This window comes from Manacus candei, unplaced genomic scaffold (genome assembly GCF_025592945.1).
Source record: "Manacus candei isolate 608988 ecotype Guabito, Panama unplaced genomic scaffold, ASM2559294v1 h1tg000023l, whole genome shotgun sequence".
NCBI lineage: Eukaryota > Metazoa > Chordata > Aves > Passeriformes > Pipridae > Manacus > Manacus candei.
Window position 1 is genome coordinate 3,211,492 of NW_026138071.1, and position 27,013 is coordinate 3,238,504.

At 46.4% G+C, this 27,013-nt stretch overlaps 3 protein-coding genes across 14 annotated transcripts in view; 2 read left to right on the top strand and 1 right to left on the bottom strand.

The window, feature by feature from the left end:
* Positions 1–11,921, top strand: part of LOC127470920 (uncharacterized) — a 53,865-nt gene extending 41,944 nt beyond the window's left edge. For 4 of the 12 annotated variants that reach the window (XM_051787008.1, XM_051787009.1, XM_051787010.1 and 1 more), the window contains exons 6-7: positions 148–293; positions 1,108–3,396. In XM_051787008.1, the coding sequence (XP_051642968.1) occupies positions 148–293; positions 1,108–1,903 (942 nt within the window). In that variant the 3' untranslated portion in view covers positions 1,904–3,396. The other 8 variants (XR_007904459.1, XR_007904461.1, XR_007904457.1 and 5 more) reach the window with 8 other exon arrangements.
* Positions 9,459–16,645, bottom strand: TSN (translin). Its single transcript, XM_051787036.1, has 6 exons — positions 16,485–16,645; positions 16,305–16,398; positions 12,806–12,902; positions 11,891–12,006; positions 11,329–11,408; positions 9,459–10,983 (listed from the first exon to the last, which is right to left on the bottom strand). The coding sequence occupies exons 1-6, from the start codon at positions 16,548–16,550 to the stop codon at positions 10,747–10,749; spliced, it is 690 nt and encodes a 229-aa protein (XP_051642996.1). The 5' UTR covers positions 16,551–16,645; the 3' UTR covers positions 9,459–10,746.
* Positions 16,646–16,839: 194 nt separating this feature from the next.
* NIFK (nucleolar protein interacting with the FHA domain of MKI67) lies at positions 16,840–21,299 on the top strand. Its single transcript, XM_051787034.1, has 6 exons — positions 16,840–16,997; positions 17,076–17,201; positions 17,892–18,000; positions 18,678–18,889; positions 19,424–19,504; positions 20,719–21,299. Exons 1-6 carry the CDS (start codon positions 16,881–16,883, stop codon positions 20,893–20,895), a joined length of 822 nt encoding a protein of 273 aa, XP_051642994.1. The 5' UTR covers positions 16,840–16,880; the 3' UTR covers positions 20,896–21,299.
* The last annotated feature ends 5,714 nt before the right edge of the window (positions 21,300–27,013 follow it).

Consider the following 27,013-nt stretch of genomic DNA (forward strand, 5'->3'; position numbering starts at 1 on the left):
TCCACTAGGAAGGGTGAGCCCAGCTCCACCTTTGGTCTGGTGCTCACCAGATCCTGCAGCAGGGTCATGCTGACAGGATTGAATGCAGGCTCTGTGTCTGTGTCTCTCCTGAGCTAACCAAGCAGGGAATCTATTGCATCCTTGCAGGGGGATGATGACCTGATGACTGTGTGCATCGGAGAAATATTCCTAGAGTTTGTCAACATGCTGCCAGCCTTCCAGACCTACTGCCTCCAGCAGTCCTCCTCCGTGAACATGCTCAACGCACTGGAGAAGGAAAAGGAGTTGCTCAGGTGAGAATGTGGCTACGTTCATCCAGGCTGTGGGGACAGAAGGGCACCAAGCTGAGTTTGAAGCCCTTGTCAGCCCAACTAGATCAAAGTTTGATGCTAACTTTCTTCAGTTACCACTCTGTTGGGGTGAGGACAGTAATGTAATCTCCAAAGAATACTGAGTTCTTGGTATCTCCACTGAGGCAACCAGTTGGTCCCCAGCTATGTTTTGTGGTAGCAGTGTCTGACCACTGCACTGAACTGTCACCAAATAATGCTCAGCTGAGAACAGCTCTCAGTCCCTGTGCCAGAGCCCAGGTTGGATTTCCACTGGGGAAAGCCACCGTGAGGCACACATGATTTGAATTTGTTTCCCATTCTTAGCCCCAGCTTACTGGAACGTCAGGCGAATAATTTGTCTTTCCACTGCTCAGCTTAAAATGATGACAGTACCAAATTCTTGTTTAGAATGCTGTGTAATCTGATGTTTAAAGGTGCTACAAATTAACATAATCTGATATAAGATGATGTATGTGCCTCGCGTCTACATCAGGGTGTACCAGGGAAAGATCACACCCTTGCTATTTTATGATTTAATAGAAGACTGTTAGGATGCCGTGTGCTGGTGTCCCAGGCACCTCATCATGGTTCTGCAGCTGGGCACAGGTACAGAAATTGTTGTTGGTCTCTGAGAAGACAGAATTCACAAGGTTGCAAAACCGGGGGGGGGAGGCTGCAGTGCCCAGCAGCACCATGCTGTTCATTTGCTTTTAGGATTGCAGCATCTGCTGGCAGAACAGCTACCATTTCATTCTCTCTTCTTAAATCCCTGCAGAATATTCCTCAATGTCTCCCAGAATGACAACACAGCACTGCGGCGGATGAACTTGAGGTCCTTCCTGATAGCCCCTCTGCAAAGAGTCACCAAGTACCCACTGCTGCTCAGCAGAATCATCAAGGCCACCACCGAGTACCACCCGGATCACGGCAGCCTGCGGGAGGCCAAGAGCCGCATCGAGTCCCACCTGGAGCACATCAATATGAAAACCAAGCAGGAGGGGAACACATGGACCCTCCGATCCTTTCGCCAGGACAGCAAGAAGAAGAGGGAAGTCATTAATATTGAGATGAGAGAAACTGCCCTCAAAACTGTTGGTTGGCTGCGGGAGGAAACGCGATTTGTGATGGAGGGGTCTCTGCAGCTGGCCCAGCCCCCCGATGGCCAGTGGGTGAAAAAAGGCAGCAAGACCCTGAAGTTCCAGAACATGCAGGTTCTCCTCCTGGTGAACATGAAGCGTGTGTCTGAGTCCAGCCTGGAATCAGCTGAGCCAGGGCCTGTGAAGGATGCTGTGCTGGTACTCATCAGGGACAAAAATAACGGGAAGTTCCATTTGCTCAGGGAGCCCTTGAGGCTGAGTAATTGCATTGTCTCTACTGATCCAGACTGTGACGACACTTTTGAACTCATTGAGATCAGGAGGGAGGCGTTTGTGTTCCGGGACAGTGACCGGGCACGGACTCACCACTGGTTCAGGCAGATCAGGCGGTACTCCAGGGAGCTGGGCTCCTGGAAGAAGCGGCGGAACGCGCTGCCCAACATCATGATCAGCACTCCTCACACCAGGCCCTGAGTCCTGCACGGGCTGACTTGGCTTGACCAATGTCATGTGCAGAGACCATCAAGAGCCTCAGTGGCTTGAACTTGCTGTGCTCCATGGACAACACAGGGAGGAGTCTGATCCCCAAAGACTCTTAACGGCACTGGAAGCACCAGAGCCTAATGCTGGTCTCCAGCCTCAGGACTCACAACCAGTTTGTGACTCATGTACATACAGAGATGGTCTCCCCTCGAGGAGCAGATCACTAGAGGAAAATACTGTTTAACTTGTTGATATTGCACTGCAGGAGAATGATGTATGATGCTTGCCATTGCATGGATCGTGTTGAAAGCCAGTCTTGATGAGAGAGGTTTCCACTACTGACTGTATTTCATCAGCATTAGGTAAAGTCAGGGTCAAAATTAGGTGCAGTATTATGCAACAGAGGATGAAAGCTGAAGAAAATTATGTTTTCCACCACTACTCCTAAGGACTGTATTTCATTATTCACCTCTGTATATTCAGTCAAAATACTTGTTTAAAAAGAAAGGCCTTTCATCTTTAATCCACATCAAGTAGGTGTCAATTTGCTCAGATTCAGCTGCATGCACACAGCAAAAAAAAAAAAAAAAAAAGACAAAAAGACAAAAAAAAAAGGCAAACATGAATAAAAGGAGTTTTTGCTCTCTGACACATACACCCCACATATGTGTAGAACCTGTGGAAGAGCAGCATACCCCCACTGAAAGTCTGTTATTTAACTGACTTAGGGACTGGAACATAATGCTGCATCTGAAATCTCTCAGAAGTATATGTAAATACAGCTCTGCTACCACTGATAGTGAACTTAAGAGTTTGCAATTATTTAAATGATGTAATCTAGTGTATTTCAAAATTTAATTGAAAGGAACAATTTACCTTGTACTGTAGAGTAACATAAAAGGTTTTAATAATTATGTTTCAATTACTTTAGGTGGGTGTCTTTTTTAAATATTTGTACTCTGGAGTATATCTTTCACATGTGGGTGGCATTCAGGTGAACAATGTGCCTACATCTACTCTGTGGAGGGGCTACTCCTAATGAGGCTGGGAGAACAGTACAAACCTGCTACTCTAACTCTCACTAGACAGCAACAGACTGGCACAAAATCTTTTGCTCTGGCTGCAGTCCTGCCTGGGCCAGGTCTCAGCACACCAGACGTGAGGGCACAAAGCACTACCCCGTGAGGTCCAGCCTCTCTCAGTTCCTCAGCAGGGAAATGACTCGAAGCTGAACAATAGTAAAAAGGCAAACGGGGTTTAACCTTTTCAGGCTGACATTACCACTGACCGCTGCCTTGCGATTACAAGATCAGCAAAATGTCACGCTGTGACTTACACAGCAAAGGCCAGATTTCAGCCCAGGAGGCAAAATTAAGGGAGCCTAAATATTGGTTCATGGATCTTGGAGGACAGCCTGTAAATGTTCTTTCAGGCCTGCAGGGTAAAGACCGAGCCAATCAGTATTATTCAATACCAACACAGTATTTTTGTTACAGGCATTTTATTTTACAGGAGGATTCATACAAGCACATTCGTGTATTTCTCCAGAGATCAACCAGCATCAGTGGGCACCACATGAAGGCAGACAGAAGCCACATTCATAAAGGTAGCCTTAGTCTTGTAAAGTCACCAATGACACAATCCCTGAGCAGGCCTCAAACTGTGCCCAGTGCTTTGTCCTCTGGCCACAGCTTCAGGCACTGAGGCAGAGACCAGCAGTGAGACATGCTGTGTCTCACTGTATTTTCTCTTCATCTGCTGTATTTTCTCTTCATCTGCACCATCCAGCATTCTGGTGCTTCATTTTGTCCTAGAGGAAATGGAAAGATTTGCATCATCTGGAGGGTGCTCAAGACGTGAGGGTGGCTGCACATAGCTGAGCACTGTAGTGAGCAATAGCTGTCAAAATGCTTGTCAGGGCAGCAGCCTGGCTCCCTCAGGTGAGCTGGAATTCCCTCCAGCTATTTCCTAGTTGCTAGACAATAATTGTTTGTTCCCCAAAATACTGAACAGCCAGTGAAGAGCATGAGGCATTGCTTTAGTTTGCTGTTTGTTTTTCACAGAGATGGATGCCTGAGCAGAGCAGCTGCTGGAGGAAAATTTCTCTTATGCTGTCATGACAGATCTGCATCTATGAACCTTCAAGCCCCATTCACCTCACACGTAAAAAGCAACAGCTTGTAGCACCTTTGTCTTCCCTGCCAGGATCACAATGGCACAGCCATCTTCTCTCCATTACCTCTGGGGCAGCTTTGACAAGGCAAGGCATAGGTACAAGTAAGTGTAACAGATTAATTTATCCAAACGGCAACTGGCTTTCACAGCCACACAAAGCTGCTGCTTTCTGGAAAGTTTTCAATTACTTTCCAGCACAGTGATTTTCTCCACATCAATTCATGCTCGAAACCAGCTGTGGACTGTTTGTACAGTCATATCTTTCAATCAAGATACCTTCAGCCAGCCTGGCTGTTCAGAAAGGTTAGAGAACAATAAGTATACGTAAAAGGTCTGATATTTAGCATCGAGTTTGCGTTTGGCTGATTGTTCAATTTGTTAGATTCAGGGTATTTCTAGGTATCACAGGAAGCACCTGCCTGCCAGGCTCCAAGTAATCATGGCCTATTTCCTCTGAACCAGCAAACTGTCCCCAGAAGAGGGTCCATAAATAATCACAGGGTGTTGAGTTACAAGCAGGACATGTACTTGGTGCTGTAGTCCTGTCTAAAAAACCTGTGGCCAGGGAACAGTACAAGCCCTTTGATCTGGGACAGCCTGCTAGGGGAAGCGACAGTGGGATTGTTGAACCTGTCAAACCAGACAGAGGTTGTGCTTCCAACACACGTGCTCCTTTTATGTATCCGATGTGTACACAGCTGCTTGGCTGCCTGTAAATTACAGGTGTTGAAAGGGAACTCGAGCATGGAACAATCCCTATGGCCCTGGAGAGCCCGTGATGTGGGGTGAGGCGGCACAGGAAGGGCGAGGAGTGCCAGCACACTGACAAGGCAGTAGATTTCCATAATCCTTAGACACCTTTCTGAACTGCATGATCCCACTCCTGGGACGTTCCAGGTCTTTCAGCATCACATGTACATGTCTTACTTGACAGCCATGGAGATTAGTTGTGCTGTATTTTTCCATTTCTGATTAACAAACTGACAAAATGCTATTATAACCCAGGGTACTTGGGAACAGGGTTGTCTGTAAGCCAAGAAAGCAATTATTTGTTCCAAACTCCATCATATTTTTATGCCTTTCATTGTCATGACTGACAAAGTACTAAGATTACTTTTCAAGACTCCTGCCCACTGAACTTACCCAGCTAGCACAAACAGACCTTTCTGGACGTACCACGTCACAGGGAATAAGAGAAAGTTAGTTACTCCCTTGATTTATCAGAACTCAAAAATGACCTTTAACAAGAATTTAGTATAAGCCTTACTGGTCATTTACCAGGAAAACAACAAAAGGCAGTCTTTATTTATAGAGTTCATATAGTTTTGAGTTCTGAAGGCAGACACACAAGAAGACAAAACACTGGATTAAGAGCCCCCTGTGAGCTCAGGTCCCAAGGAAAGAAAGAATAGCTCCTTTATGAGTCACGAGGCTGGGTGGGAAAGCCTGAAAAAAACATGGGGAGATGAAGAGCGAATACTTTAGAGGGCAGAGACTTCTGCTGTGGTGAACAGAGATCTCCTTTATGATGTCCTTGTACATTCCTGGTTGTCCTTAAGAGAAGTGTGGATGGGGAAGGGGCGTTCAGTGTGGGTCTCCACTCTGTGATCAAGAACACATCTGAAATGGAGCACCAGCTTTGGTCTGGCAGCAAGAAGCTACTGTAGCTGTCACTGAGGACTGAGAGATTGACCTCAGCACATCCCAAGTTCTGAAAAGAGCTCCAAGACCATCTCAGATCTCCTGCCTTCACTGCACATGAATTTATAACACAGCAAAAATCCCAGGAAATCAGATCTCCAGCAGGAGATTCTGGTGAATCTCGCACTCTCCTGCTTGTCCCTGACATGCTCAAAGGGAAAATAATTTAAATCTTTGAGAACTATATCAAAGATCCTTTCAGAGCTCATGGATGAGGCAGCTGTAGTAACTCTCATTTTGTGATGTCAGCTGTGTCTCCTCTTGAATGCATGTGGGGGTGAGATTCAGCTGGAATTAGGTTGACATTCTCTGACTTGAAATTGGAAAAAACCTGAAACCAAAAGCAAAGGAGAAAACTGTCCTCCCAGAGATCAAATAAATATTCAAAGCTCTCACTGTCATTATTGAGTGACCTGTCACTACAGTGGAGTATGATGGAGCTAAAAGTCTTACTGATCAGGCAGGCAAAGGAAATGCCTTATATCTCTCAGGCTGCTGCAGAATATCAGTACAACTGGAGACAGGTACAAGCATTATTAAAAAAAAAAGTTTTGACAATAACAGTGTACAGTCCAAAATAAGACATCTCCCTCAGGAAGTTGAAGGTGATCCACTAAGGGAAACCTTTCTACAGCATGATGGAAAAGTTGAGTGATAGGAATACAGAGTTCCTGTTCTTCAACAGATATGGAAGAACACTCTGGAGGAATCAGAACACAGGCAAAGCATCCTGCAGCACCGGTCTCTGCCCAGGCTTGAGCAGTTATACAGCTGAAAAACATTGAAAAGCTGGCATTAGGCTTTAGATCCATTAGCAGGGATTAATGTAATGATAACTTGCAACTCTCCAGCTCAAATCCTGCCCCAGTGTGATCTCCACTACTGCAGGCTTTGCATCCCTGAGAAATTATCTTGGCTACAAATGAGAAGATCCAGTCTGCACACTGGATAGAGACCTTGGGAAGGTTCTCTGCATAGAACCAGGCAAAGGAATCCTTTGTTTCAGTGTAAGTGGAGCCCCAGTGGTTTTGAACCCTTCCCTCTTAGTGCAGGAGCTTCCCTTGCAGATCCTTGGGAGGATCCACATCAAACCTCTCTCTGGGTGGAGGGCTGGGCAGATGGGAGCAGCAAGCCTGGAGGTCACAAGAACATCACAGAGCAGATCCCATGACTGATGCCTGGGATAACCTAACTGTGCAAAGAGCACAAGGCCTTTTATAGCTCTGGACCATTTCACATGGGCTAAAATCTTGGGTTGAAGTGACAATAAACAGGCAGTGACACCTGACAGGAGATACCCATCTTACCTAACTCATGCCAGACCCACATCACGCAGACAAGAGACATATACCAGATAGGACTCTTCCTTCCAAAATCAAACACTCCTTTCACAACACTCCATGAATTCAGGGGGGAGGAGGCTCTGAACAGCCTCTACACACTCTTCAGTAGAGCTGCACTGCAGCATCCAGCAACAGGCAACACTTTAATGAGGGAAGATGGACTGCTGGTGAGTAACGGGTCGGCATCCATGCACAGACCCCTGGGGTCACAGACCCCCTGCTCTCCTTAATTGCCTTAGTGTGTAATGAACTCACTGGCTGAAAAACCTGAGTGAGGCTCTATAGCACAGAAGTTCTCACTTTCCTCACAGTGAAAAGAAGACAAATTATTTACAAAATAAAAAGCAGTTAAATTACTGCAAGAAAAATCAAAGTTTACCACATAGTGTTACAGGTCAAAGCATACTTAAAGCTGACACTACTTAAAGCAGGGAGAGGAGGAAGCCTCCCTCCACACACTGGTACAGCATGTGGAGGGACTGTGTGATGCACCAGATTGGGAGCAAACACTGCTGAAAACTAAAGATCAGTTCCTTGATCCAGTTCACTGCACAAAGATGTTTGCTGGGACCAGAAAAGGGCAGCCTGGAGGTGATAACATGTCCTTTAACAAGTGCCAGGTTAAACAGGTGGCTGGACCCTGGCTGCAGTTAATGAATTCCAGCAGGCAGAGCCCAGTTCAACAGCCAGCCCCAAGGTCTGCTCTGCATCCTGTGCCACGGAGCTCTGCTCACCCCTGCTTCCCGAACCGTTTCAGGTCACCACTTCCATTGATCTACTAGGCTTGAACAGGCAGTGCTATAAATAAGGAGCAGTTAATCAACTACTTAAGTGCCCTTTTTACTGAAAAAAAACAAACAACAACACAGAAATGACGTCAAGATGCAAAAAAAACCCAAAAAGCAAACAAAAACCAAATGAGTGAATACAAAGATGATCCAAGAGAGTGCTCCTGGGAATACACTTGAGGCTGAAGTGGCTCCGGGAACAGCCATGCTGGCTGTTGAGTCACTCAGTGCTCCTGCTCTGACTCACTCCCCTCCCAGCTGCCAGCGCTGCGCAGTCCATTCAGTACCAATAGGAGTTACTTGTTCAGAGTTCAAGTGCATCTGATTCATCATGAGCCATCAAGCCTCTGCAGTCCTTGGAGCTCACTGCCATTCCCTGCTGGCTAGCCTGTTCCCATTCCCCCTGGGAAAGGGAAGGGTCAAAAAGAGACATCTCCCCATCCTTCCAGGTTTTCCTTCTTCCCTCTGCTCCCAGCTCTGGGATGCAAACACAACTTATCATTTAGGATCAGGGTACTGTGCAGATTTACAGTCAAGGCCACAAGATCCTACAGGCTACCTCCTTGCTGCAGCCTAGAAAGAATTACTGGTTTTCTTTTCCCTTCTCCAGACCCAGCTTGGGAATGCACTGTACAGCCTGGCTCTTGCAAATGATGCTTTTTCAGAGGAAGATGCTAGGCTCTCTCAAAACCTAGGAACAGCAAAGAACAAGGTGTTTGCTAGCACACTCCAGGAACACAACACAGGAGTGTCTCTTTCTCAGGCACTTGCTCTTCACAGAGCCCTAGACAGAAGGATCCCACACTTTGCACCTCTTAAGCCCTAAGTAAGAGACTTGCTCTTCCAGTTGACCCTCCCTGTGACACAGCACTGCTCTATGTCCACCCAGCTCTCGGAAAACACTGAGATGCAAGAGCTGGCAGATCTGGGATCTACTGAAAAGCTGCATTAGGCACATGGGATCCTGTGTCAGGAAGCAGATCTGTTGCATGACCAAATGCAAATGGAGTACCTGGGACATAAGCCATGACAAAGCCTTAACTAACACCAGCCCTGCAACCAGAAACCTGCCCTGCCCCGTGGCCTCACATCCCAGTTCCACATGCCAGGAGTCCTCCAACCTGAGACACCCCAAACTGTTGCTCAGGAAACTTTTCTCTTATTCCCCTGCTCCCACACATTTCCTGTGTGACCTTGATCTGCACAGCTGTGTCTCAGAGCCTCAGTGTGTTGTTTCACCCCACGTCTCTGGTTTTGGCAGCAAAACTGGCTTAAGCTCCTTCCTTCCTCCCACCTCCACAGAGTTAAATCCAGAAAGGTGCAAACAGTGGCACAGGGCAAGAACAAAGAAGTACTCTGAAAGCTGGTCTCATTGCCATAGGACTCAGGAAGTTACACCCTCATTTTCTTCACTTGTGAAAGAGGGATATTACCATCTGGGTATAACTGAAATGCCAGTGTATCAGAGCAGGGTCCCAGGAAGGGAAGCAAACAACAGCAGGTGATCAGAAAACAGACAGAGATACCAAATGGCCAAAATCAAAGAACACATTTTATTGGCCAAAATAACCAAGAAATCATTTTCTTCCAATAAACAAATAAACCCCCCTAACTGAAACCGTGGTAAATCTTTGCTAACAAACTGAAACACTAACAAACCCCACATAAACTTTACTGTTTATGTTCATCCTCTGGAAGTATTACTCCTCCTACAGAAGTTATTTGTTCTCCTTAACCCTCCTGCACCACCAGAAGTAGGAGAATGGAAAAACTCATTCAGGAAAAGAGAAAAAGCACACTGGGAGCCATGAGTCTTTCCACTTACATAGGTGAAAGAGGCTGTTGGTGTTTGCAAACACCTTACATGCAATTACCTGAAACTAGTAATTTGCCCTTTTCTCAAGATACAAACATTTAACTACACAAACTATAGTTTTGGGTTTTTTTTAATCTCAGGACAAGGGTACAGTTGTGGCCTGTACAGGTTGTTACAACTCAGATGCTTCTCTATTCAGAAATCTTGGAAGTTAAAAAAAACATTAAAAAATTGGTTAGACTGAGTTCTTGAGGCAAATGATCATATTCAAACTCAGCATTTACTCATGTCAGTAAAAAAAATATCAGATAGAGAAAGCAGGCCTTTGAGAAAACCTTGCTCTCCATGGTAACTGAAATCTTGGAGGAAAGATAAAAATGAGAGAGAGAGAAAGAGAGAGATGTGCCAGACACCAGTTCCAATGGAGGAATTCTCAGGAATATTTTCACTAATTTCTCAATTAAGGGGGTTACATCAACAGAAACCATTTAAAAAGATCTGGTTAGTAAACGGTTATGCAAATCTGTTCAACTTACCTAGGTGAAAATTTAAGAAACAAAAAGACAAAAAAAAAAAAGTCTTAAAAAAAAGTAGATATTTACACACTGTGTTTTTTAAAACATCCTGTGTATCTGCACTGAGGTGTGTGCTGTGCACACGTCTTTGAAGGTGTGTGAGCAGTCACAGCCACAGCACCTCACTGCCAGAGCAGGGAAGCTACACTACAGAACTAATGGGAATCAGCTCATGGGAGTCACTGACTATTGCTGCTGTGCACTGAACAGCACCGTGTGTCTGACAGGGGAATTCCACTGGAAACAGAGAGCCTCCTGCCCTAATTTAGACATGATTTTACAAAACATCTAACACCTGTACCACACCTTTTGTAAGAAAATAGAGAGCAGCTTTGAGCTGCAGTTCTTCTAAACTACTGTAGGAAGGCTTCACTAGATACTTCCTAAATTGGCAACCACATGAGGTAATCGATGATGCTGTTCAAACGAGCATCCTTCATTTCTCTCCGCCTGCACCAACTGTGGCCTCCTTATTGAGTCCTCTGATCGACAAGTCATAAACCACTTCCTCGATCTTCTTGACATCGTATTTCAGGCCATCGTAGCGTTTCCTCAGAGAGTCGTTCTTCAGGTTGAGGAGACGGAAACCAGAATCCAGCTCGTTGATAAAGGTTGAGATGCGGAGAGGGCGGGAATAGTCACCGGCTGTGACACTGTTCACTGCCAGCCTGGCCTGTGAGAGGAGACACACTGGAGAACGTTGGCAGAGCACCCACCCAAATCACAGCACTGTCCCCATCAGCTGCTTTACCAAATGAAGCACCTGTTTTCAGGCAGTCAGATTATTTATACTTAGATCTACCTTTTTGCTGACCATAACTCTGGATTTTCAATCAAATGATTAATGTAAATCTTAAAAGTATCAGTGAGGAACATGCAGAGAAGCATCTTGCTAGAAGTTCAGATCAAGGTGGTGTGTATCAGAACTTCCAGAACAATTTGGGAAAGCTAAAAAATACATTACTTTGGGTTTTTACATCAGTTTCAATCCAAAAACATGCACGAATATCTTCCTTACCAGCTCACTGGCGAGAGTTAATACACCAGAAAGGTAGTCTTCAATGTCCAGGTGAAAGCCCCGCTCTCGATCAGCTTCAACTGAGACAAAAACAGAGTGGTGATCAGGTGATTCTGAGCATGACCAAAACCCAGCCAGCTGAAATTGCATTTGTTTACTGGAGGTAATTTGAAATATCAAATTTATGAAATATTATTACAAAATAAAAGTCAGCATTTTCCTGTATGTATGATGAAATTACTGCCTCTCCTCAGCATTTTTATTCAGCATCTTGTATGTCCTCAAGTGGCAGTGCAAGAGGTTATAATCAATCCAAGAGAATAACTGAATTTACATCAATATACAAGATGTATTTTCCTTGTGTTTTTTCAAATCTTTTGCTCCGCGGTGACACAATTCTTTTATGGTAAAGAATTTAATGTTTTCCACCCTTTTTGAACACTAAAAGCAAAAAGTTAAAAAAGTAAGCTCACATCTTTGTGCTACTCTTTTGGTAGATTCACACAGTTTGAATGGATGGCCTTCACTGATGGAGAATTTATTAATTACAAGATTAACTTACTCCCAAGTATTTCTGCAACAGCTTCTCGAGTCACTAATGTTTCTGACTCCAAGTAGACTACGAACGCTGCCAGAAACACCAACCGCTGAAGCACAAACCTCCAGTGCTCATGAAATCTGCAGAAGAAACACCAAGTGAAGGTATAAATAAGTAATGTCTGTTACTGGAGCATTAGGCAACAGGCACACATTATGTGTGCATTGTGTTTTCTACCTTTACACAGCATTTTGCAGTATTCTGGGCTTAACAAAATGACACCAGCTGAAAACCATCTCCTTGGTACCCCAGAACTCCATCCCCAGGTTACTGGCCAGACACTCGCATTTGCTTGTCCCTCTCACACACCTAACTCAGCTCCCAGAGTTTTCCAGGTTGGGGTGCCCACAGACAGTCAAGGCTTTCCCTCCCACCTTCTCTCAGCAGATCTGAGCTGACAAGATCCTTGTTCTTTGAAATGTTCTTGCCAGACACTGTCCCCTTCTGGCAGCAACAAAACACACAGGTGACAAGTTCATTTAGTGTCTGCACGACCAAACAGCCATTTCATGACAGATTTAGAGCTCTGCTTCCAGAAATGCCCCAAACCAAACAACTTAACTGGAATTAAGGGAGCAGCAAATGCCTAGCTCCCAGATACAAGATAATCAATTTCTTGAGCTTTCTTTTTTTTTAAGAAAGTTTCTAGAAAAATAATTTAATACTGAGTATTCTTAGTGAAAAGTTATAGTGTTTGAGCAAAAGCATTTTTTTATCTATGCTGACAAAAACCTCATACTTGTCTATCATGATTTACTTTTCAAAGAGAAAGAAGCATTCAGCCCATACACCTTTAAATCATTATTCCATAGCAATGATGCCAAATGCCCAGGTAATTCCCATATATATCTGTGTCTGGCTGGGTGTGATCCTGCGCACCTGTAATACTGATCAGCAGGAAATTTGGTCTTCAGAGACTCCATCTGTGTCCTCACTGTACTAAAGTGCTCACGAGCCTTCTGACATTTCTTTGGGACTGAAAAAGAAACAGCACAGCATTCAGGGAATGAGTATATTCAGGAAATGGATACTTGACAGGGACCAGGGGTTTGTAAGCAAAGTTTTCTAGTGTAGACAGTGCCATTTGTGCTTCTTCATTGTCCAAGACAGGCTACTGACCCTCGGAATCCATCTAAGAAGTATTTCTTGTCACACCATGAACCACAGAGTTAAAGGAGAAAGACTCCTGAGTTCCAGGCTGTCTGATCTGCTCTGGGCCTTCTGAGTCATACAGTCAATGGAACAGCAACTTTTCTTTCTCTACATTAAAATCTTATCCTATTTTTTTCTTATCAATCAGAGTTAGGTTATGTGAGGTGTAACATCCCTCCAGGTAATTGCATTTCCTGCTTTTTAATGATGTATTTGCAGAAACTGGGTTTCAGTCTGTCCAGTGTGTGTTACCCTCTGCAGAGCAGCGATCTCGTTTCCATACCACCCACTGCCACCTCCCGTTTGCCAGCAGGAGTTACAGCCACGCTGCACCCGCAGCACCAGCGACCGACCAGAGGAGTTAGACCAGAACTTCTTAACTGCAGCCCTCTCACAAATCCTGGCCACGGACCAAGGAAGGCCAGAGATCAACCTGACAGGCTCTCCTGCACGTGTAAAAACAAGGATTATTCACGCAAGATCCACAGAAGCTAAACCTGAAAGCTGTGGTGGTTTTTATCAAACAAGCCCTAGTAGATGTCACTTAAGTGTGTTTATAAAATTTTTCAGTTAATAAAACATAATTTCTGTTTAAAGAAAAAAGGGATGGAGAATAACATAGGAAAAAATAAAAGCTTCAGGAAGCAGAAGGTGTGAGTGCTCTGTGTGGCAGCCAGGATGAAAGACCCATGTGAAGCTCACTGAGAGCTAAGGGCTGCCTCTGTTGTGAGCTGTCACATAGCCAGGGGGGACAGAGTAAGGAACACATTTGCATTTTGGCTTCTACCACAGGAAACCTGTGACAAAAATAAACAATTAACTGTAAAATTAACTGTAAAGGTTTAGACAGAAGTGCCCAATGATAGACACATAACCCCCAAATTCAAACTATCCTTGTACAGGTATCACCCCTGATGTTGCTGTTGTGAGAGCAAAGACACTGAGGTGGCTGTCAGGCTCTGGAGATCCTGCTTGTCACCCTGGCTGACATCAGCTACCAGCAGGCTCACACTGCCCTGGGCAACTTTCTGAGCAGTTCTCAAACTCCATTTTGGACAGGGAGCCAAGGAAGCTTATGCAAGATGTCCTTTTAAAAGCCCCTGGCTGGTATGGGGAACTGTCCTCCATCAAACTTCCAACCATGCCATGTTTCTATTGACAGAGCTCACACCACTGCTTACCCTTAGGACAGATTGCTCATGCAAACCCTTCCCTGTTCTCACTGACTCTCTGTTGTTTCCCTGAGTTTTCATCACTTCCCCTCAGCTGATGATGCAGGAATAAACAAAGGAACCAGGAGGCTGCAGGAGGAAGGAAATCTTCTCCCACTTACACTGGCACAAGGAACAACTGGCAAAATGGCTTCTGCTGGAGCTGCACCAACTCCAGCTGCAATTCAGAGCAACACAGCTGCAGTTACTCAGCATTAGAAGCTCTGTCACCTGTGAACTTGCAGTAATTAATAGTATTTTTGACTTTTTTATTATTAGTTTGTATATTTTATGTATAATTTAATATTTTTCTAGTTCAACATAGTTTATTAATAGTGTTAATAGTTTCCTTACATCTTGGAATAAATAAGTGTAAGGCTAAAAAAATCTTCACGTTACAAAGTACAACCAGAACTCTGCTGCAATGAGAATAACTCTCATAGTTACAGGAGTCATTGTTTATCCCTTTTTAATCTCCTAATCATTCTAGTTTCTTAGTAAAAACACAGTACTGACTCAAACAACAAGATGCTGTAGGAAGCCAAACAGACATTTAAGGTACTTACACTGCAGAACTACAGCTACTATCAAATAAAACTGCAGTCTGAGCATGTGACATCTGACAGGTGCTGTTCTCCCCCAACAATGCTTCTGTTAATTTGCATTCTATTATCAATCTAAACATTTATTAGCTTTCTTTACTACAATGGTAACTGATGACAAACTGACAGGTCTGTTACCGTGAGTTAACTCCTAACCTATTAAGCATGAATTCATTATTTTTGATATTACAAGAACTATAAACTGAAGCTTTGGGTTTTTGGCTTGGTTTGGAGGGTTTTGGTTTTGTTCTTTTTTTTTTCTTCAACTACTCCAAATCTCTTCTCAAATTCTGCAAGTTCCAGGACCAGCTCTGTCCAGGAATTAAAATTAAATGCTGGAAAACAGCCCCTGAAGTTGTCATCCACATAACATCCATGGGTTTTCACAGCTTGTCTAAATAACCAATCAGCAGTTCTGACTTCCAGCACTGCCAGATTTCCCAAGCAGGTAGAACTTGCACTTGACAGCATAGGTCAAACCTCAAGTGTTGCTAAACACAGACCCTCTCTGAGGCCAGAGGAATTCCAGGCCTCCAGCTCCAGCAGGAGTGTCCTGGTGAACATCAGGCTGAAAACAACCAGTCAGCTCTGCAGGTGAATAAAACAGCACCTGGGGAGGCTTGTTCTATTCACCTTCGGAGGGTGGCCTGCCCAAATTCCTCTCAAGAGTTTCCAGCGAAGTCAGAATAGTTGCTTCTTCTCAGGAAATGCTGACTAGAAAACAAAATGCTTTTAAGTCACATATGTAAGTTTATTCCAGTAGTATCACCAGTAAGCTGAGAAACGGGGGAGCTGAAAGAGCACATTTGACACCAGCAGTGCTGCTCTCATGGCCTGGAGGAAACAGGCTGGCCCTGAAACATTCTGTCAAACATCTTAAAGCAAATTTGGACTGAGAGCCTGGAACCAGGCTAGGCACGACCCAAACCTCAAAAACAGCAGAACAATTCCTGCTGCCACCCAAACACGCAGCAAGGACAGCTCCTGCTTTTTCAGCCTTTGCAAATTCAATTTGTATTTTGCAACATTAGGTAGATTTTACACACACACAGAATCTGTTTTGTACAAATCAGATTAAAGCCCAGCCCCTTCCCAGTCTACCCTGAGCACCCTCAGAGCTTTCAGGACCGCAGCTTTTTGGGGTGAGGGGTGAACGGGTGGGAAGAGGACACTGATACAAAGGCCCAGCGAGTGATGATAGAACAATCCATGCACACGTCACTTAGAGGGATACCCAAGAGCCAGTTCAGCATCCCAGGAAGTAAACACCTAGAGAAGAACACGTTGCTCTGCACTGAGATGGGAGCAGAGAAAAAGAGAGAACGGTGCTCCCTAGGGCTGAACGGCAGCTTTGCTACTTGTCTGGCTTGAAACCCTCCCCCCGCGGCCCGGGGCAGGCGGAGCGGCACTCACTGTGCTGGAAGCCGGGTCCCTGGTGCACGCCCTGCAGCAGCGTCAGGATCTCCCGCGCCGTCTGCTCCAGCGCCTGCACCACCTTCCGGATCTCCTGCGGGCACAGCGCGCCGTCAGCCGCGCCACCGCCCCAGCCCCCCCCCGGCGCCCGCCCCGGCCCTCTCCCGTGCCCCCCGGCACCTCTCGGATGTCCTGGTCCTGGCCGAGCGCTCCCTGCAGCGCCGCGAACATGTCGCTCACCGACATGGTGGTGCCGCCTCTCCCGCCCGCGGGGCCTCCCGCCGCCCCGCGCGCCGCCTCAGCGCCCGCGACGGGCTGCCCGCGCACCGCCTGAACGGCCCGAGCAGCCGGGAGGGGCGGCTCGGGCGCGCTGCCCGACCCAGGGAGAGAATTGGTGTCCCCGGGGAGGGAGTCGCTGGCCCCGGCAGTGCTCGTGTCCGTGCCCGTGTCCGCGTCTCGGAGCGGCGGGGCCGGGCCGGTCCCGGCGGGGTCGCGTGAGGGCCTCGTTGCTGGGAGACGGCGTCCGGCCGCGCGGCGCGGGCGCGAGGGCAGTGACGCCCTTCCGGCGGAGGCAGCATGGCGGCCACGGCGGCTGAGGCCGTGAAGGCCCCGCCGCTCCTGGCGCTGGAGCCGCGGCTGCAGCGCGAGTTCCAGCAGAAGGTGCAGCGGTCCCGCAACAAGCGGGCGGCCAAGGTGAGTGGCGCAGCGGGGCGGGCGGGGGTGGCGCGGCGGGTCCCTTCCCGGTCTGACGCGGCCACGCTGTGCCCGCAGGAGGAGCTGACGCCCGGCGTGGTGTTCGTGGGGCACCTCCCGCGGGGCCTCTGCGAGCCGCAGCTCCGCGAGTACTTCGGGCAGTTCGGGACGGTGACGCGGCTCCGGCTCTCCAGGAGTAAGAAGGTGAGTGAGAAACTGCGGCTGCTGCTCGAGCGGGGCCGGGGCGCGGCGGAGCCCTCAAACCCGGTCGCCGGCGGCTGGGCCGGGCGGGCTCTGTAACACCCGGGTTCCCTCCTTGCGCCAGCGGCCGCGCCCGGAGGCTCCTCCGCAGCCCCCTCCGCCCGTGCCACACGTGGGACGCGGCGTTCCCGGCAGCGCCGGGCTCTGCCCCCGACCGAGCACGGGCGGCTCGGCCGCGACTCCTGCGGCCCATTTTCCGTAAGTAAATTCTCTCCTGTGGGGGATGTTGCCGGAGCGCACCAGTTCGAGAGACGACGTGAAACGTCACGATTCCGCTCTAGTTTCTTGTTGCTTTGTGTTCAGTTATTCTTCTCGTTTCTGGATTTGCTATCACGTTATGAGGCTGCTGTATAAGCTTGGTAACAACCACAGAACAGTAGCCATGAGGGGCAGATGTGTTTTTTAACATGTATGTGCTGGTGAGCTGTTTATTTTATGTACAAACGTATTTTACAAATAACGTAATACCAGTTTAGGCCTAAACCTGGTGCTTTTCATTATTTCACTGAACTTTTCAAAATTACTTGTGTTTAGCTGGTAAGGGGTTATGACTTTGGAAGAATAAAATAATTTTGATAGAGCTTTTCAGGTACCAAAGCATTGTTTCAGGTTTGTCTCTGTCATCACTCACAGACTGGAGGCAGCAAAGGCTACGCATTTATAGAGTTTGAGTGTGATGATGTGGCCAAGATTGTTGCAGACACAATGAACAACTACCTGTTTTCTGAAAGACTGCTCAAGTGTAAGTATAAGCTGAAGTGTAAGTCCTCTAATGTGGAAAGGAAATTCAGAGGTATTTCCGTTATTTTTTTTCAGACTGTTCATAGAACCTTAAGGTTTTTTTATGAAGTTTTTTCCCAGAAGTATTTTCTGTGGGACTAAGCCTGCCTTCCTTCCTTTCTTTTCGTCATGTATAGAGAAGATTCTCTGCAGTCCTTTGGTCACCATTGCTGTTTTTTCCTCTGGGCTGATAATGCTCACAGTGTGATTCTGTAACCTGAAATCTCAGGGAATGGTTGGGTTTGCTGTGGAGGCAGCAAATGTGAAAACTCCTTGTTGTTTGTAACTGTTGCAGCTGTTTTCTGTAAGGTCAGACATAAGGGGCTTTTTTGATTACAAGATTAATGAAATCAGTGAGTTTCTCAGACGGGGTGACAGTAACACTTGCTTTGTAAAGGATTATGAGCTGTGTGTTGTTGTAAAACAATTATCTGTGATTTCTCTGGGTGAAACTGAAGTGTTCCTTCCATCCATCCTCCATCAGTTCTCCCAGTGACTGAGTGCTCAGTTGCATGTTCTGTGTTGATAAGATGCTGCACCACTGACAGTGTTGTCACAAGGAGTGAGCGGCGTTGTGTGGGTGTGTCTGGGGAGAAGGGGAGCTCTGCCATGACCTCCTGTCCCATGTTTGTGGTGCAGGTCAGTTCTTACCTCCTGAAAGGGTCCATGAGGACCTCTTCAAAGGCTGTGACAAGATATTCCGGAAGCCTTCCCAGCCGGCGGTCCGGCGGTACAACAGAATCCGCTCCCTGGTGGAGAAGGCCAGGATGACACAGCGCCTGCTGCGGAAGGAGAGGCTCTTAAGGAAGAGGCTGGCTGAAAAGGGGCTCGATTATGACTTCCCAGGATTTGTAAGTTTGGCACCATTTCCATGAGTGTTTTGTGCAAAATGTGTTTCTAGGGCTGTGCTAAGTACAAGAAGATCACCTGTCTTGTGTGGAACTGGCAAAAGTCCTGGAGCCTCGGGGAGGTACAAGCAGTTAGACATTCTGTGGCTTAATACTGGAGTGCAGTTCACTGGAGAGCAGCAGGGGCTTTACCTGAGCCCTGTGGGAGGCTTTGGCAGGGTGGAGTTTGAAGGCAGGTCTCAAGCCCTGAGCTTCCATCCATAGACCCTGCCCACACTAACCAGGATGTCACTCCTCTGCAGAGGGCTTGGATCAAGTGCTTGAGTTGTAAGCAATGCTGTATAACATGGTATGTTTTTAAAATGCACAGGAGCAGCTTTTCTTGTGTTGCTTTGGGTGTTTTTGTTCAAACCAGATCACCTCTGTGTCAGTCATTCTATTTACTGTAACAAAGAAACCTGTGGACTGTTAAGTGACTGTTTGCAACTTCCCACAAGGAAGTTTGTAGTGATCCACCTGATCTGTCTTACTTCCTAGGCTACGCAGGCCCTTTGCAAAGAGAGGAAAAAAGTTAAAACATCCAAGAAATCAAAACTGAACGTTTCTTTGACCAGCCAGGTAAGACGGACTGACTAGTCCTGGTGGTGTCCAGTACCACACTCCGCCATTCACACCAGGGCAGATGTTTCACGTCTGCAACCAGCATCTTCATCTTGATATCAAAAACCTCGACATTGTTTGCTTGAGAGATTTTTGTGCCAGTAGCTCCTTTGAGATATATTAACACTCTTGAACAAGGGAGGGCGGTTGAATCATCTCGGTTCTTTCCCCCGTGGGAGTGTTCAGCAGCGAGGGCTTCTGCTCAGCGTCTTGTAACCAGCAATGCCCATCCCATGGTGCCCCCAGGTAGTGGTGGGTCTGCTGTCCAACTTGGCTGTTCAGCACTCACTCTGCTGGGGACAGGCACCTGTACACCACCTACACCTGTGCTTTAACCTGTATGAAATGATCTTGCTGGTATCCTGCTGTTGGTCTGCCCTATGTTACAGTGCCAGCCTGTTTTGGTGAAAAGGAAGTTGAATTGTTAACACAGTCTAGTGCAGTGTGTCCCCATTTACATACTGTGCTGTCCCTTCTACCCCGTGCTATTCAGGCATGGTATTTGGTGTTTTGGAAACAAATGCCAGCTAAGAGCAGCATTAGGATGAAAGGGAAATTCAGGTCATCAGGACTGAGATTTGGGATACTGACAGTCTAAAAAGGTCTGTAAGATTTTGTTTCATCACTGTTGTGAGTTGGTTTTGGTTTGTTTTTTTTTTTTATTTTGAATGTTGCTGGATTTACTTGTAATAATTGGGACATGGCTGATTGTGAGGAATAACTTGTACATTCTGTCAGCTGAGTTCTGAGGTCTTACTGAGATAACGAAGCTGGGATGTTTCAACTCTGCTGGGGGCTTGATTGTGGAATTTCGGTATGCCAGTCTCAGATATACTTCCCTCTGTCACCCTGATTCTTTTCCTCTTGGCTTTCATGGTGCTTTGAGTCAGGAGATACAAAGCTTAGAAAGCAAACGGGCATAATGAGTTGTTAGAAAATGTAAATTAATTTACATTTGCCTTTTACATACACTTTTTTGAAGGTGACACTTTTGTCTGAAGAAATAATATCTAAAAAAATAGCTGGTTATAAAAAAAAAAGAACAATTTTCCTTAAGATGTGGAAATTCTGAAGGAGAGGTGGACTGAGATGCCTTGTGGTACTACAGGAGCAGTGACAACTTTCTCTGGCAGGTGGCTTTGCAGTGAATCATGTTTTTCTGATCTCTTCAGGATCCTACTCCAGTCTGTACTCCTGCAGTGCTCGAGCGCCGGAAAGCTGCTCAGGTGGATGATGATGCAGAGGATGATGAAGTAACTCTCCGACTGCCCCCTGCCAGTGTTAAGAACGCTGTGCAGAGGCCAAAGAAGCAGCCAAGGAAAAGACCGAACCTGAATATACAGAAATAGACTTAAAATTTTAGGGGCTATAGCCATGTTTTCCCTCAACTTAAAAACTGTTGAGGTGGACCTTCTAGTGGTTCTGCTGCCCTGGCTCTCTTCATCCTGACTAGACTGTTTTAGTCTTTCCTAGGCAAGGACTGTTCACAAATCCTCCCCCTCTGCTGTAGCCATCAGAAGACCTATGGCCTTCTCTGCCTTTGAAGATTTTCTTGACTTTGTGCTCACAAGTGCCCGTGCTGTGACATGGCTACAGTCGTGCCGGAACCTCCAGTTAATTTTGTAACTTGACTCTACCGCTCACTGTTTGGAAAGAAAATGTGAGGCTGTCCACTCAGAGCTTGCTGAGGAAAGCAAATGTATCTTAGATTTATAATTAATGACAGGTTATTAAAAAAACCCCCATTTTTCAACTTTGTTGGCTCTGGTAGTGGTTCTTCTGTTTAACCCACTGTCTGTGTTTCATGTGAGTTCTCACATTTTGGACAAATACAGGGCAAGAGATTTATTTTTTTCCCCCCAGGAGGAAGACATTCTATGAATTTCATCTCCTGTTTGTGATTAGTCAAGATCTGCCTGTACTGTCCAGGGCAGAAGTAGAATACCACACTGCCTGAGCAAGCCAGTGCCTTTCAGCCCTACTTTCAGCAATGCCTGGGAAACTACCTTTGCCAGAATATGGAGAGGTTGCAGAGAGCTTGGAAAGGCCTTGGATTAGGAAGATGGGGAAAAGAGACAGAGTCAGATGGCTCAAGTCACTCACATTCAAGATTCCCATTCCTTTCACTGTGCAGGCCAAAGATTAGTGTTTGAGTGTTCCCTGCTGCGGAGGACACAGGGTGACAGAGCTGGTGGCTGGTGGCTCAGCCAGAGTCACGTTCATTCCTCACCCACTTCTGTGAAAGACATTTCACTCTGCAGAGGTCCCAGGTGGCACCTGCTGACGTACTGCTTTACCTCAGGGCTGGCCATGCAAAGGTAGCTCCGGGGTTTTGTGTGCCACAGATGTGCTGTTGCCTGGTTCAGAAAATATTCAAGGACCTGTGAAGTGTGGCTGCTTTTAGGAGGGCTTCTTGCTGAGCTGTAGAGAGGAGCAAACAGTGACAACTAGCTTAGATAAAGCTGTTCTTAGATTGAGCCAGGCTCTGAGAAGATGCATCAGTAATCAGAGCAGTCTGGGTTCTATTGGCAGTTCTGTTGTCCCTGCAGCACCTTGTCCCTGCATTTTAGTTTCGCTGCCTGCATGAAACAAGGGTATCTTCTGCTTCAGGGGCCAATAAGCACATTGCAATATTGCAATAAACATCTGGGTGGGTGAACCAGGAGTGGGAAGGCAGGTTTACACTCAGAGAACTGAGTGTAGCTTTTTGTTCTGCATTAAGATTTATTTTTGTTCCAGCTAGCTTGTCATAGGGCTGATGGCAGATATCCATTCTGTTTGAAAAGGCAGTTTGACTGTGAACTTAGAATTTGGATTTTATTGCAAATCTGAGACCTGTAGAAATTCCAGTTTGGGTTCTCTGGCACCTACTTAGCCATGATCTTTTGTTGTCTGAGATCAAACACTCTCTGCTGCTGTTGGCTGCAGGTCAGGTTTGGCAGAAGGTTTCAGAGGAAAGCCCAGGTGATAATAACTGGCTGCTCAGGTAGGTGGCTGGCACTAATTCCGTGGCTATTTTAAGACTGGAGTCCTGGCAGAGGAGGACAAATCTAAACCATTGGCCTGGCTAATCCTGACCTATCCAGCCTGATCACTTAAATAATTGTGAGGTTATAACATTCTCTTGACTCAAATGAGACCATTCTCCATTGTCGCCCTAAACTGTCGAGGAAGCCACTTGGGTGAGTGTGCCTTTATATCAAACACTTGTCACCTTGGGCAAGCCAGAGAAATCAGTTTACCAGCCTGCTGGTCGTGGACACTCCTTACCTTTTAATAGAGTGTTGCTGTGTACATCTGCAGGCTTTCTTCCCTCTGCATTGTTTGATGTGAAACAGGCAGTGCTTGCACCTCAAATCTGTGGAAAATACATCCTCAGCTAAGATGTGAGATACACGGGGTCAGAATAATTGGCAGAAATTGCTTATCTGTTCATAACTGATGTGCAGCTCTGTAAGAACTTCTAGCTTGACATCATACAGCGGAGAGCAGCAGAAAAAAAAGCAATTTCTTTTAAAATCCATGTTCCTAACTTTGTGTTGGGCAAATAAAGATGGCTGTTGGGTCAGGAAGAACTAGAAATGTGGCTGGACTTTCTCCTGCTGGGAGCTGAATCTCTGGGGCACAGCCTGACAGCGGGGGGCAGCATGCCTCAGCTGTGGACTTATGCTGCAGGACAAGGTTTCCCAGGAAATGACGTCCGGCTGTATGAAGAAACCCGTCTTGTCCAGGCAGTTTGGAGTGACTGGCTGCGTTGGTGTGACTCATGTGTCTCCAACAAGGTTTAAGAATGTGTGAAAAACCTGGTATGGATCTTAATCAAAAATGCCCATTTCTGTGGTGCTACTCCTTCCTAGGCTGTTGAGTTAAAGCTGCTCTTAAGAGAACTTAAGTTTATCTAGAGTAACTTCTCCAGTGCAGTTCCATGTTCACCAAAGCCTGAGCATCCTCCTTCCTATGCTTCCCATTCCAACCCTTTGGCCTGCATTTTGAACCCAGAGTTGCATTGTTCCTACTTTGCTTTTGTTGCTGTGCTCCTCTCTGTGCCCACTGTTCTGCCCCTGCTGTGTCCACTTGTGGCTCTCTTCTGTGTTGGACTCAGTGGATTCTTTTCATGCCACTTGCAGTGCCAGGGCTATCCTGTCTGGCTGCATGAGCTTCCAGGGGCTTTGGCTTCTGCAGGTCTCTTGGACAGGTTTGTTCCTTTAAGCCAAAACCCTGGCTGCTGCTGACTCTCCATGTTCACATAGCAGTGTGAGCCTTGATGGGAAGACGTTCAAGAAAGCTGTGCTTACAATAAGGTTGCTTCCTGCTGTAATTTTCCTTTCCCTTCCTTTTGTTTGTTCATCTTCCTTCAATTGAGATCAGCTTAGATGGCAGTTCTGAAAAGCAAGGAAACAAAATTCTGTTTTGTTTGAGTAAAGCACAACAATATCCAGGCTACAGCAAGGAACTCTGGGCAGAAGGGCAGCTTTTCTTGGTGATAGGTTCTGTTTTTAGGCTGCCTGTGTTATTAATATACTGCTGTCCAGGGAGATGTACGTAAGCAGAAATTCAGACACCTGATACTTGCCAAACATAGTTTCCATAGCAAGTGGACAGACATGCTGTGTCATGAGTTATGCCTCAGTGCCTGCACTGATTTTATTTTCTCATCTCTGCAGTCGTTTGATCATTCATGTTGGACAAACACAAACCTCCTGGCCACTGATTTTAGGGCAGGCTCTGAGTTGTTTTTACTGGGATGCTAGGAGTGTTGGGGCTGTGGGTTCAAGGCATGACTTGCAAGTTCTCTGCCTTTCAGTAATGAATGACTTTGTGGAGCTGTTTTGCTGAACACTTACGTATGTATTACTGTTTTCAAGCTTCAAAAACACATGCTAGCCAAGCCTGCTAATTTACACTCATTTATTACAATTTCTCTGTTTTGCAGGAGGGGGAGCTGGTTTTAAGAGTGCTTGGTATTCCCCAGCACATGAAGTACTGGAAGTATAAGAAGTATGGGGGTTGGGGAGGGTGGGGGAGAAAAGCAGAATTGGCTGCGAGATAGAGAGGAGAAAGGAATGATGAAGCCAGTGTTCACCTCTCAAGAAAAAGGCACTGGTGCATTGGCAATGTTAGACTGCTCAAAATTAAAGATGCAGTTTTATGTTTCCTTACTTATTTTGCCTGTCAGATGTGCTGTGGGATGCCCAGGCTGCACAGAGCATAAGGGGTGTGCTGCAACCACGGTCCAAGTGCTGGTGCTTGCTCATGATCAGAGTGGAGGAGCAGAGCAGGCTGGGCAAGTGACACTTGCTCTTGCCAGTATCAAGCCTGTTTGCTTGCATACCTGGCTTTTCAAAAGGCTGCAGCCCTGAGGAACAAGGCTAAAACCTGCCTGCAAATAGCTCATGGTGCAAGGGAGGACTTGGGCATGGCTCTGAGGGGTGACACACTCTCAAGTAACACACCAGCGAGGCAGAGGGTAGCTCTAGCAAATTCCCCCTCTCCCAGCTTTCCCTTTGGAGTGTTGGGATGTTTGGTTCTCACTTTGCTGTGGGATGCAGCTGCCTGGGGTAGGGCTGTGCTGTGTGAGGTGCTTTGCACATCCCTGCCCTGGGCAGGGTGTTGCAGGTGAAAGCCAGACATGTAAGTAACAGGAGTAGAGTGAATGTGATCTCCGTTATGTGTTTTCCAGGAATACCCATGAGTCCTCTTGGACCAGGCTCCTTCATTGTCCAAGGCACTGTTCAAATACATCCTGTTTTCCTGAGTTTACAATCTAACCCCCAAATTCTTGAAATGTTCAACTCTAGGCAGCAATAATCTGCACCTTCTTAGCCAGAGATATGTTGGGGACCACCCCAGGGTGCTGCTGGAACAGTGGGGAGGCCATTCTGAGCTGCTGTCTGGCATGGCTAATGCAGGCACATCCCTCCCTGCCAAAGGCCAGCAGCTGTCAGAGCAAGCTGAAGAAATGGCTAACTGTGTGAGTGAGAATTCTTAAAGTGAAACACTTTCTCCCATGCAGGGTGCAGCAAGGCCTCTCATCACTTCTCCCACCCAGCATTAATTAAGCATATGGCAGGGGCAGAGATCTTTGCTGTCCTGGGAGCCTTGGACTAGTTGTGGCCAGTAATCATGTGGCTCTTCTGTGCTGGCAAAGGATAAACTACACAGAAGCTCCTACATAAATCTTGGCTCTGAATGAGGAAGAAAATGCTGGTTTATAATTATCTTCAAATTTGTTGCTGAAGAGAGCAGGCAGGGGTGGGAGGATGAACACTGCAGGACTTCGAGACAGTAAGGCACTACGGTCACTTCCTTTCCCTGGTTGCACATTTGACCCTGCACTTGACCCATTACATGGAGTCTAGGGCCTGGCCTGGATTTGAAACTTGTTGTTTTAATGAACAGGAAGGAGAAAAAAAATCTGGGTTTTATGGTCGTGGTTTTTGGAAAGCCCTGTTTTTTTCTGCTTGCTCCATAGTGTGGCGTTGCTACCAGTTTCCCACAAGGGCTTGCACAAACCCAGCAAGTTTGCGTGTGTGTTGTTTTTTTAAAAAAAAAAGCAGAGAAGTAAGTTGCTTCTGTCAGGGTGGCTTCGCAAGGCTGAAAGCATTGCACCATTTTGAGAGTGAAGGCAGTACTTTGCCTCTCACTCCTGTACTCAGTTACTGTTTCTCACAGAAGGCAACCTGCAGTGGGGGGTGAGCAGAGTATGTGCCAGCTGTGCAGCAGCAGCACAGCTACTTTGTTGCCTGTAGCATTTTTATTTCTGTTGATGTGAGAGCTGGAAGAGATCAGGTGTGATTTTCAGGTGCTGGGCTATGTTTGCAGGTCTGCCTGTTACAAGGGCTGGGTTCATCTGCCCAGACACAATGGGCAGAGGAAATGTAAGACAAATCTATAAGGCTTTTCCCTCAGCTATCCCACACAAAGATGTGGTGTTTGCAATTTATTAACTTGACATTGCTTAAAGTGCATTCTATTAAACTGTATCCTGAAAAGCAAATTCCAGGTTTGGAGCTGCTGGAGCTTTGTGACTGGTCTGGCCAGAGCTATGCAAGTGCAAGGGACTAGTTTGAGAGTCATCGCGGATTCTCCTAAGGCAAACCTGTCTGTTGGTGTAATGTCAGTGCAACCAGATGAATCACAGCCCAAGTTTTTATCCTGAGAACTACTAGCTCAGCTTTTTTTCCCCATCAGCTCATAATTTTACAAGATGAAATCCCACCGTGTTAATATATAGTATAGAAACAATCAGTTGGTTGTTAAGACTCATTTGGAATTGGTGATTTGGACAATTGGTTTTGGGTGAGCTGCCAGTGTATGTTTGCTGTGTTGCCATTCAATGTCAACCCTCCCATTGCATTCTGTAAGAGCTTCCATTAATTTCAGTAGAAATCTGCATTTGGGGTGAAGGGTGACCTAATCTTTAGAAAGGATCTTAATCCACTTAGCCTTTCTTGCAAAGCTCAGCGT